General features: G+C 31.8%; 1 protein-coding gene across 1 annotated transcript in view; it reads right to left on the minus strand.

The window, feature by feature from the left end:
- Positions 1-1,476: 1,476 nt before the first annotated feature.
- The window catches only part of LOC126854268 (uncharacterized), a 136,950-nt gene continuing 125,632 nt past the window's right edge, over positions 1,477-12,794 (minus strand). Inside the window, 1 exon segment of the mRNA XM_050600847.1 lies at positions 1,477-1,960. Within this exon segment, the coding sequence (XP_050456804.1) occupies positions 1,742-1,960 (219 nt within the window). The 3' untranslated portion in view covers positions 1,477-1,741.

Here is a 12,794-nt window from a genome sequence, read left to right on the forward strand (position 1 = left end):
CGATTTCTCTCCGGATGTTCTTCGCGCAAGGCTAATTTCGAAACAACAATCTTTTTTATTTACTTTACTTATCGATTCTTTTTATAATCTTGTCTTTTTTTCGATCAAGTGATTGTCGAGATTGTTACCTGATCGATTAAATTAAAAGTGCAATGCTGATTTTGTGCGAAATGTTTGGATTTCGTTTACGTTAACATTGCGATGCACTATCAACAATTATATAATCGCGAAAATTTTTAACATTTAAAAATAAATACTTCAAGTATATATAAGTAATATCCTTCAACAATTTGCAACAAAGCATTTAATTCGTAGGTATCCGCAAACTCTGCGTTAATTGTCTCCCTCAACATGATTCTAATAAGTCTAATTTTTCTGCCAATCGAGATTACGCATCGAGAGGAAAACTTTTATTCTACACATACGTTTTATATAGAATATATATCATTTATATATTATTTATATATTAGCTAATTTTTTATGTGTTAAAACGTAAATAATATTAATTATTTAATTTTCAATGTTTTTCAATGCTTGTATATCTCATCAATTGTTCTCCACTAATCATTCGCTTGCAAATCACCGTGTAATCAAACATCATCAGCACTGCACACGATTGTTAATGTTTGTGATGCAACCCTTGTGTTGAAGTTACATCGGTTGCATGTCGATCGCGCGACAATCTCGTCATAAGACATTTCTGACGGCAAATTACATACCGAACGCGTAAAATGAAAATACGGTTGGTTGATGATTTCCATTTGATTTCGCGCATTCGACAAATGTATTACGCGTCAATCTTGTTCTCCTATCAAATTCGACCTCAAAGCGACCCCAATCGCCGAGAGTATCATCGATCATTCATTGTTAACCCTTCGAGTATCGAGCAGCATAATAGCTACTTTCTATATAAGATATTATTCACTGTAATATCTTTATTCAGACGGAGTTAGCATTCGCGTAGTAAATATTTTCAAAATATTGAAACTTGTGATAAATATATTGTTGAAGTATCAGTGTGAATTATTCTTTTTTTCTAACACGCATTTTAAAAATAAAACAATTCTCAAAACGCAATTATATTAACAGCTTAAGTGCAATTTCGAACATGTGCAGAGAATGTGGCAGAGTTTTTTTTCCAAATATTCGAATATTTTTTATATAATTATATAGCAAAAACTGTATAAATAAAATAAAATAAAAAAAAAAAAAATAAAAAATAAAGAGATGAATATGCTAAAGTTAAGAGCATTTCTCTTTGTAAATTTAGCATTTTGTATCTTCTAAGAAAAATAACTTTTTATACAATTATTATACTTTCCAGTATTAAATTTTCCAGTATTAAATTCGGAATTATTCGAGTCCCGACTGTTAAAGGATTAAGAACGAGGTTCGATGAGACTGCATATCGAGGTAGTAGTAACAAAAATATTATTAAACATTTATATAATTATTTAATAATATTTTAAATGGCGCGATGAGCGATTCGTGATCGGCAAAAAACGTGCAGGAATCGTCGTGCAGATCTGTCGATCAATCCTTACGACATAGATCAGCACGATGATCAAGAAGGCGAAAAATCCTTCTCTTCGTTGTTTTGTGGCCTTCAAGGCCACAAGTCCTCCTTCCTCAAGATAGACTCCGCTGTCGAAGTCGCAATAACCGCGTGCGCGCGACACGTGGCAATTCTTCGCGAGGGAGACATTCGATATAAACTTCTTACAGTGTCTCGATGTCCCTGTCACGAATCGAAAAGACACGTCGAACCGAAAAAGCCGACTGCCAGCAGAATGACAAGAAGGGCTAACGATGATCTGAAGACGGCCGCTTCGTTACTGTATGGCATTTTTATTTCGACCTCGGCCATCTTGAAGATCGAGAGTAGCGGATGCGAATGCACTTCGTGGTGCTTGTTGTTGATCTTGTCGCTGAGATCTTGCATCATTGACGCGCACTCCTCCTGCAAATCGAGTATCTCGATTAATACCTTTATAAAAAAATTTCTAATTTAAAGCAATATTAATTCAAAGAGGATTTTATTTTTATAAATTTTGACATTTGGCATTCATTTAATATTTAATCGAGAATATCTTTCTATATATCTATTAGGATAATCATATCATTGCTTGATATCTAATGTTCCAATAAAATTGAAATATGAATTCGTAGACTGCTTTCGTTTAAATTCACATATACGTTCTGCTCTTAGGGCAGCTTTTTATTTATTTTCGATATTCTTCATATAATTTTATACATCAAAAACTTTATTTACAATACACATTTACGACACAAATATTTTAAATAGAAGAAGAAATACCAATTATTCTCGAATCAAAGCATATATTACAAATAAAAATCGATCTTTTTAAGTAATTTTGTCTATATTCAAAGTTGTCATTTTGGCAATAAGATATTGTGATTAATAAGATATAGAAATGGGTTGATCAGAATCGATAAGATTTGTATTTAGAAAAAGTATCTTGATTAGAAAAGATATGCAAATATAAAAAAAGCAGAAAAAAAATTATAATATAAATTCTGAATTGTACAATGATCCAAATAAATTCTCTTCGCAAAAGTATAATCTCCGCAAGAACATACATATCTTCCGCTTCACTATCAATAGTTGTTCTTATAGAATTCGAGTTTCTCTCAAATACGATTTAACGACGTCGAATATACTCTCCCACTCCCATTTTCTTCATTCTCTACTTTCTCCCAGACCGATTTCGCCATCGATTTCCATTTTCAACCCTCTCCCGCTACCCTCCACGCGCGATCCTTGTTCCCCGTCCTCAAAATTACCCTCGGCTCGTTGAATCTTTAATTTCCGGCTAGTAGAAATCCGTGAAGCTGGGAGCGATTTTTGGTGATATCTTTCTGGTGCGCCACGTGGCCCGACCAGATTTCTCGTTGCCGGCTTTTCGTCCGCTCATTTCGCGCCGAGCGAGGTTTTCAATGAGATTAAATTCCGCGTGGAAGCTGGAATCTTGCGCGAATAACTTCGTCGTGACGAGCAGGCGTAGCTTCCAGCGTGGAATGAAACTTTCGACGAATTCGACGAATGATATCTTTGGTGTCCATGTAAAAGAACACGCGCATGAGTTATCTAATTTGAGATACGTTTTCGAACAATTTGTATTAAAAATGTACACTCTAAACTTAATTATATACATTTTTATTTAAATGAAAAAATAATTTCAACATTTCCATAATCTTAATATAAAAAAAAAATTTTGTCTATTTTTTAGAAAAAATGAAAAATTTATTTAAATAATTTCTATAATTACGACAATATATCTGATATTTACATATTAGATTAGATCTACTTTTCTGAAATTTACATAAAGCGATTGTTTGTATTTTCTTCAAGGTACTTGTATTTCGTGGGATATTTGTGACATGCAACAGTAAAGATATTGCGAACATTGCAGCGTATCTGTATATTCAGTAATTAACCCGCAACGCGCGAGAAACTCAGGACTACAATTAGCACGAGCCAATACGTAAAATGAATTATTGCACTGGGCTTTTGTCCAGCCGTGTTTGGGTCATTACTGCTTCGCGCAAATTCCATTCAATTAGCCTAAAAACCTGGCCAAACACATTCTCGGTATGTTCCGCGGTTTCTTTTCATCAATAGGCAGTAAAATGGCATCAAAATAAATAGAATTAAGTTATTATAAAATTTAGGAATAGTTTAAGTCGCAACGGTATAAAAATCATAAAAAAAACAACACTTTTCAACTTGATTACTTCTCGCAATTTAACCCTCTATTATTTAAATACTATAATTTAAAAGAATATGTGTATAAAAAAAATAAACATTATAAATATTACGTAAGCAAATAAAAAGAGAGGATAGTTGTTATATAATATAATATATAAATTTATAATTTTTGAAAATTATAGCTCTCTGCAAAGAATTTTTGATTGTAAGTAGACGAGTTCATTGTTTAAAAGCTCTGCGTTGTATAATTTGTGCATTAAATAGAATGGTTCAGTATGTGAGAGTCGCTGGTTACTTATTTTACTTTTTGCAATATCATCATAATTTTGTTACGACGAGAAGTCGGAGAGGCTTTTAATTGCTACGTGTGTGCTTAGTTTTCCTGCCAGAATAATCCAGCTTTGAATGTAAATGTGTGGCGTGGTTTTTTTTTTTCCATCGGGATTATCCAACAGATTCGCAACAGTATTGTATGCCACGGATATGTAACTCCTACTTTTTTACCTTGCGGATTGCTCTGCTTATCTCTTGTCGCGCTTTAATATCAGCTCATGCTTAATTTTTTCCCTGGTTAATATTTTATTTAATCCTGCCTCTCAGAACATGAAATGATACATACATATATAATACACATAGAATGATCTTCCGCGAGATTATCGTTTATTTCTTTGACGAAAAATCAGTTCGACAATGGAAATACCAAATAATTCAACAGAGATTTTAGTGAACTTAAATAAACTCAAATCTTTTTTAAAATTTAAATTAGATAATTTTACAGAGATTTCTGTTCATGTTGAATTATTCTTGGCTAAACTAATTAATAGGGATATTTGATAAAAATGATTTCATTATGCATAACAATAATAATTCTATTTATGATGTATGCTTTCAATTAATAATGCTCTTTTAATTGATCATATGTTAGAAGTATTTGACATTTTAAATAAAACTTGCTCAATAAATATACAAAATTATACACAATAACATCCTTCATATATCCGTAGGACTTAATAAATTTTTGATTATTCAACTTTTTTTTACAATTGTTAGCTTATTAATTTTTTTCTTCAAGAAAATATTTTTATTATAATAATTTCATTATCCTATTGAAATAATTAATGATGATCGACCTAATCAAATTGATCGTGAGTTGCCGCGATTTCGTGCTGAATGTAACATTCCGCTGTTTACGCTGGTTGTTTAACGTTATGCTTTAATTAATACCGAACCGTGCCACACGACGAAACTCACCGGCAGCTCGATGGCTGTTCTAATTTACGCTCTCTTGTATTATGCGGTACGTGCCTCTTCTACCATATTAATCCATGGTTAGAAGTACATCCGTATTACGTCGCGTTTCGAAATTGTGTTCTGAAATAATTTCGCTTTACAGGCAGATACGCGCTAATACAATTATTCGGATATTTGCAAATGCATGAATAAATATATACAGGGAAAGCTAATAAATTATTTACATAAATATCTAATTTTAGAAAGTCTGCTACGAATAATGTTAAATTTATCCACAAAGGATCCGCAGTGTAAGCGATCCTAAGCGGCTTAAAAATGAAAATTATTAAGGCTATGTTTAACGATCATAAGTGGAAATAATTTTAAATTAATTATTATTAAAGTTATTTTTCGTCAAATAACTTGTATGTAATAAATTTGTAGAATGAAAATTAAAAGCAATCAATATTTCAAAACATGTTAAATTTTCATAAATTTTAATACACACATCAAATTTTTGAAATAACATTTATATAACTTCCAAGATAATTGTCAAGTTACTGTTATACTTGTAAATTGTCAAAACAAACATTAAAATACAGTAAAAATATTAAAAAGTATAATCAAAAATACAATAAAAATATAAAGAAATGATAATCAGAGAAATAAACTGCAGAATTATTTTCACTGGTAGTACAATTTAAAATTAATCAGCCTTTTTCAAGTAAATTGAGATTAAACAGTGTTTACTTTTTAGTCGAAACTGTTAATTATATGTCATATAATGGTCTAAGAATTTATTAGAAAGCAAAATAAGAAATTTTAAGAAATAAAAATTTGAAAATCTTTATATTCAGTAGTGCAGTTGAAAATTAGTCAGACTTTTTCCAAGTAGCATAAAATGAAATTAAGCTGCAGTAATCGTGCTTATCTTAGCAGGAAATTGTTCAATAGCTCCAAAGAAATGTCGCTAGCTAAAGTGCAACACTAAGACTCGAGCATGATTGTGCAGTTCCCTACAAAAGACGATCTCAATTCGCGATCACCGGAAACTAATGGTTCTCCTTACAGCTGGCGTCGTCACGGGATCGGCCATTTATCCCCGCGTGAATGAAGACAGGTGCAAGACGCAGTGCAGTGCACCGGCAGGTGCAACTGCAGCTGACGATGGGGCAGATACTATTATCTCTTCCGTCAGGAGGAATCCCTTATTAATGGTCGGCTAATTGGATTTCTGAATGTAGGAGTGATTACGTCAAAACGTGGAAACGTGCTTGTTGACAGGAAAGGGGGAAAGAGATGTAAGATATACAAGGTGTCCCCAACTTTTTCAGATTTTCTCTCCGTTATAAATTTTTTGATTGATTTAAAAGTAATTATTATTTTTTTTTTAATAAACAATTATTTTTTGCAGATTTAAGCAATTAAACCATTTAAATGCTCTTAACTTTTACACAAATTTATACAAATTATACAATTTTATAAAGAAAAAATAATATTTTATATTTTTTTATTTTACTTTACGTAAATTGTATTTCAAACAATATATATTTCATGAACAAAATTTATTACAAAAAATAATATTTAAATTAAACATTTATATAAATATTACGCGGAAAAATATGATATCCAAATTTTCGTGAAAAATCAATCAGCGTATGTACTATCAGCAAAATTAAAGCAAATTCTGGAACACTCAGTATGCAGTTAATAGTAGGTAGATCTATTATATAACAGTGATCCCTCTATGGGAGGGTATCGGACGCTGATCTCGTCCGATTGCCCTTTCAATCGGGCAAATGCATTCGATAACGGGGAATGCTTGTACCTGTCACTTCTCAAAGATGATAATTGTAACTTACAATGACGAAACAATGACATTCCAATATATAATACTCTCGGATACAGAATTTATGTATAAATGACGGTAGCACCACTTGTAAATGGATGATAAATGATTATGACGAATTGTGTTAGTTTGTAATGATTAAATGTGGAATGAATAATAGATTTCTCTCCTGAAATCGTGTTTTTTTTTACATAGTGGCGAAAAATTTAAATTGTAATATTTTTATTTGTACTTCTCAAAAATTTCTCTTTCAGCAATATTTTTTTCGAGCATTCCTATCGGTTAATTAATTTTTTTGCATGTTTTGTAAATAAATACATAGCACATATATATATATATATATATATATATATATATATATATATATATATGTATTATTTTATCTCTAAAATTTTTATCATAATTTTTCATAAATAATTACATATATATAATAATTATATTTAAATTATTATTAATTTGGTAAAAAAAAAAGAAAGAGAAAGAGGGAGAGAGAGAGAGAAAGGAGAAAGGAGAGAGTATAAAACAGTGTGCAAAAAAATTAGAACCATTAGAAACAACAAAACAATTTTTGATATAATAAAATTTCGCATGGCAACAAAATTTTTTGACATTAAAAATAGCGATAAATCCTAAGTTGTGCGATTACGTGGCGTCGCGTTTCGTGCCTTGGAATTTTTCGCCGTCTAAGTCGCCGCCGAGTCGAGAGGATGAAAATTGCCGTCGCGAGTCAGCCGCCAATAAAAATTTTGCTATTAAAAAATCCAAGCGCGCTTTCGTGTGGCCACTTAATCAATAACGACGTCGAGAAGTTCGCTCGACGTTGCTCGTTAGGAGAAAGGGACGTAAAAAAAAGGACGAAGGGCTGCGCGAGCAAAATCCGCCAGGATAAGAACGGGTAAGCGTCACCGAGGAGGGAAGAAGGACAGAGAACAAAAAAAAAAAGATTCTCGAAGAGAGGGAGTAACGACATGCAACGCACCCTGGCTTTATAACACGTAAAGGCTTGCGGAAAGCGGACTCGTCACGCAATGCAAATGAGCATAACGCTCGCGAAAAGCGATAGCGGTTTCTCCCTTCGGGAGACGCACTTCGGGGCCCTTTAAGAATATCAAGTTATCTCTTGGTTATAAATGCCGGAAAATGAAATCAAAAGTAATACAACAGTCTGTGACAAGAAACTTATGGTTTCACAATATTATTCCATATTTTTTACATAAGAATCGTAATGATTTATAAAAATCTGTATGTAGTAATTTTTACTTTTTTATTGCGCATAATTTAATATAGATTATTCTTCATTGCATAAATTTATGACTTTGTTAACTATTTTTTTACAATTTTGCGTATCTCTATGCTTAATGTACCCGAAAAATACATAAAATTCTATGAAATGATCTTTAAAAGTTCTAAAACATAAAATATATCTTGTTCTATAATATTTTGTCCTACGTTTAATGCTAACACGTGAAAAAACCCTCAACGCTTACGCGTTAAGGAGCACGTCTCTTTTTCTTGCTAGAGAATGCATCGTTAACCGGATCTTCGTTCATATTTCATCTTATATCTCACTGAAGCGAGCGGAGACTTCGACTATTCAACGATCTTTCATTTTTCCGCGTCTGTCCTTACTCGAAGGTACAAATCTCGGCTTCAGTTCTCTTCGGAACTCACCTTTCACTCCCTTCTTACCATCTTCCTTTTGCTTTTCCTGCGAGCGAACGATCTTCACTCGTTCGAGTAATCGCCAGATTTGGCGAATCTTACATCTCTCACACGTCGACGCTAATCGTCATCCGGTTTAAAAGCCCTTGCGTTCACCCTTCAAGGGGCTAAGAGGATTTGCTACTTGTAAGTAGTTGAAGTGTCGACAACTCATCCTAATTCGTCACAATATTTCTAGCAATTCTTGATAATACAGATAGAGAAAGTTCTGTTCCCCTTCGACTTCAGAGCGAAACGTTTATGATCAATACAAGTAATTTCGTACCGCTAGATATAGTTACTTCCTCTTCTCAATTTTTTAAATCCATCTCAATTCCGAGCACGTACTGTTATGAATTATGAATTATTAAAATACAAGAAAAAGTTTTTACGGGACTTACTTATTCATGCACCTTGAATACTTATATTTGATATTTTTAGTGAAGTCTCCGTGATGACTAATTTTTTTGAAGCCAACAAATTGATTGCAATTAAAAATAGACAAAACAGGCAAAATACTGTTGCCTATAAGAAATTATTTCGAATAAACATGATGTCTCAAATCTTCTTATTTTTAATTTATTAATCAATTCTTTATCTAATTAATATTGATAATAGAAAATGTCTTGTTGCATTTTTAGTTACATTAAAATGGTGATATAAAGTTAGGAAATATATAAATATTAAAAATAAAATAAAATTAAAAATAAAATATTAATATATTTCAGCTACTTTTAATTAGTAATATACAAATGGAATCTTTTCTTAAAATTAATCAATTTAAATTCATGCTGTCATATGTGCTAACTGATATACGCCCTATTAACACGTTACACATAAATCGTATATGACTCAATCGACACTTTCGTGTATACATTTACAAAGTATATAAAATTCACTCATTTAAATATTGCATAAAAATATAGAATTATGCATACATGATTTTTACTAATTGTAAGATTTCTGTAAAAAAAAAATCAATTGTTACAAAATTATCTGTAAATTTTTGAATAAATTTCACACAAAAGTTGCAGTTTAGATATAAATCATTTGATTTATTTACTGCACTAGAAATGTTATTGTTAAAACAAACTGTCATCGTTATCGTAAATATTTGCAACGCATTAATGCTGATGATCGGATGTTGGGATTATAGTGCAAGATTCGAGAGATGTAACGTTTAATTATGGTCTGTGTTACGGTGTATGTTGCATTGCGTGGCCGCGTAAATTTTGTATAATGTTGCATAATGAGCATTATCGGCTTTGCCATGTTTCGATCAAAGAAAGCGTCTGTGAATAAGAGGATTTGCGAACGATCGCAACCGAATGATCAAGTTGAGTCGCCATATTCACTTGTACAATGCAAATCTTCGTTCACCAACAATTACTTAGCATATAAATTACACGTTTTATTTAAGATAGATATTTTTATATTATTAAAATTATGTAATAATTTAAATGATATTAGAAGATTAAGCAAAATAAAAATTTTAGAAAAAATAAGTAGAAAATTATGATAATTTCCGTCGATACTTCCTGTTGAAGTTATTAAGTATAAGTTATTTATTATTTATTATTTGTAAGACTTTGTCTTAGAATTCTCGAGTTTAATTTAATAATACTATATAAATTTATTCTGATTAAAATATACAATATCGTTATATTAAAGTATTAAAGTATTATATTATCATAAAAATATTATCTTTAATATTCTGTTATACGTTCCGCAAACACGTGAACAATGCTTGTGCGGAGAAACAAAAAAAATCGCGCCGGCAAATTGCCTCGCTCTCGAATCCTGTTCCAATTTACTGTCTGAAAAGGTATCTTGCATAATGGAGCCGCAGCCGAAATCGCATTAATCCCAAAAAACAATTGGCACGAAAGCGGCCCGCATCGTTGCTGAGCGTGTTGCAAGCGATAGGTAGATAAGTACGTGCAAACACATTGTGGCGATAGCTTGAGCGAAAACTTTTAAAGTAAACGAAATGAGCCAAAAGTAGTCGACAGGAAAAAAAGATAGTAACGTGTTGCGGTAATAAATTCTCCTAAAGAAAAAAAGAGGACGGCCACATTGATAGGGCTGTTTTTATGCGAATATTCTTTACGTAAAAAAATTTCCAAAATTCCAAAATTTTAATTTCTAGTTTTCTAATTAACCTTCTCATTACACATCACGTATCATAATTACCGATGTTTTCTGACATTAACATGTGTTTCATGTATATGCAGTTAAATATGTAAATATATAAAAAAACAAATTTGCAGACTAAAAACAAATTTTAATATAATAATTTATGACAGAGAAAAAGAATCCTTATTTTTCTTTTTTTTTTTAGATATCGTCAATGTTTTATTTATGTACTTATATATTGTGTACGAGAAAGAAGAAAGGAGAAATCTGCACTTATATATTATATTATTTTTAACATTTTTATTCATTTTAAATGTGTATGTGTGTGTATATATATGTGTATATATAATAAAATCCATTCTTTTCGAAAGAATTGCATGTCGAGCTCGAGGATTCAAAAATTGCAAGGGCGACACTGCCAGTTGCAGCCTGCACGAGTTGTTTCCCTTTAAATCGACGAAAATAAGGGGTTTGCGTGTTAAAGGCTCTTTCCCGTTGTTCCGCGTGTTCGTTCTTAAACTCTAAAGCCCTCGAGGCGTCGGCGCTCCGTTGAACTGTTCTAAAAATGGAAGAGAGAAATTTCGTATACTCTCACGAAGATCGACTGTTCAGACTTCAAAGCGAGAAGAGTTACTTGACACTTAGCATTTTTACGAACGAATATTGAGCGTAAAGCAAAATAAAATAGTTAATCTTGTAAAACAAAATGTGTTATGCTTATTTTTCTTTATATAAAATTATTATTTTTAACTCTTAGAAAAGAAATATATAGTCAAAAATAAAATGTATAAGAAATAAATACCATAAATTATACTATAAATATAAAAAGATATAGGAGAGTAATTATATTTTTTATTGTACAAGATAAAAAATAATTATAAATCTTTTTATTATTTTAAAATTGAGAAATAATAATATTTTTATTTATTTATCAAGGTTAATTATTCAACTATAAAAAAGATTCTTAAATAGATATAATTACTTCGGAATATAATAATAATGAAAAAGACGGGATGGTATCTCAATTTTTTATTTTTTATTAGTCTGGACAATTAAGAATCTCTTCCGAAAGTCATTAATTTATACTATTATTTTTATTGTAAGTAAGAAAATGAATATTATATATAATTGTGAAATTATATACATTTACATACAACACGTATATTTGTCAGTATTTCGTCAAATTTCGATATTAAAGTGTGATTAAAATTGATGAGTCGACTGTATCAAAGAAACTCCCTTTTTCCCAGTCTTTCACAGAATCTTAAAACGCCCGAAGCATCGACGCTACGTTAAAAATGAAAGATCACTCTTTTCTGATTTTCGCTTTGTAGTCGCGCCTTCCGGACTGTTGTCTCGACATTGTCGAACTATAGCCGGCAAGAAGATTTTGCTTACATCAAGTTCGTTTAGCCTCGGTATATCTTAGAACAGAATTGATTCGAAAATTTAAGAGAGATTCACTCGACAAAATTTTCAGACACAGCAAAATTAAAATCGCTGTTAATTATTATTTTTTCAATCGTTATCCAGATATGTAATTATATTTTATCAATTTTTCTAGCGGTGAGATTTTATTTGTTGCAAAGTCGAGAAATTCTAAAAATTATTTATATTATTTATAATTTTTGTGCTCAAAATATACAGGTTTATCTGTGTATCAAAGTGATCGAAAAACAATAATATTATCTGATATGCTGTGCAAGTTGGAAGTCGCCAAAGATGGCTTCAGCTGAAAGATCATCTGCGCACGTCAGCTCGAACGGAGCAGAGACTGATAACAAGCAGTTTTCTGCTTCGTCTTTTGCTGTTGCAGAGCGAGCTGATAGACGCCGAGGAACCGCGTCGAAAGCGATCGTCGCGGCGCGTGAGCGGAATGCTCGCGTGAACACGTAGCGCGAAAACGTGTCTCGCCAGCCGTGACGACAAGTCATTTCTCTTCTCGTCAAATTGGCAGCCCGGCAATACGTAAAGAGCTATTATCAGAAGCGCGTCGTCTCACAGCATTGTCATTCTCTCGGGTGTCGCGACGCTAAAGCGAATAACGAAATCCAGACTAGCGTTCATATGTAGTGCCGTATGTAAGATGTCACTGCGGATTAATGCAAACTCTGACAAATCCGAATTAATGAGAAATTACACGAAAGA

This window comes from Cataglyphis hispanica, chromosome 1 (assembly GCF_021464435.1).
Source record: "Cataglyphis hispanica isolate Lineage 1 chromosome 1, ULB_Chis1_1.0, whole genome shotgun sequence".
Taxonomy (NCBI): domain Eukaryota; kingdom Metazoa; phylum Arthropoda; class Insecta; order Hymenoptera; family Formicidae; genus Cataglyphis; species Cataglyphis hispanica.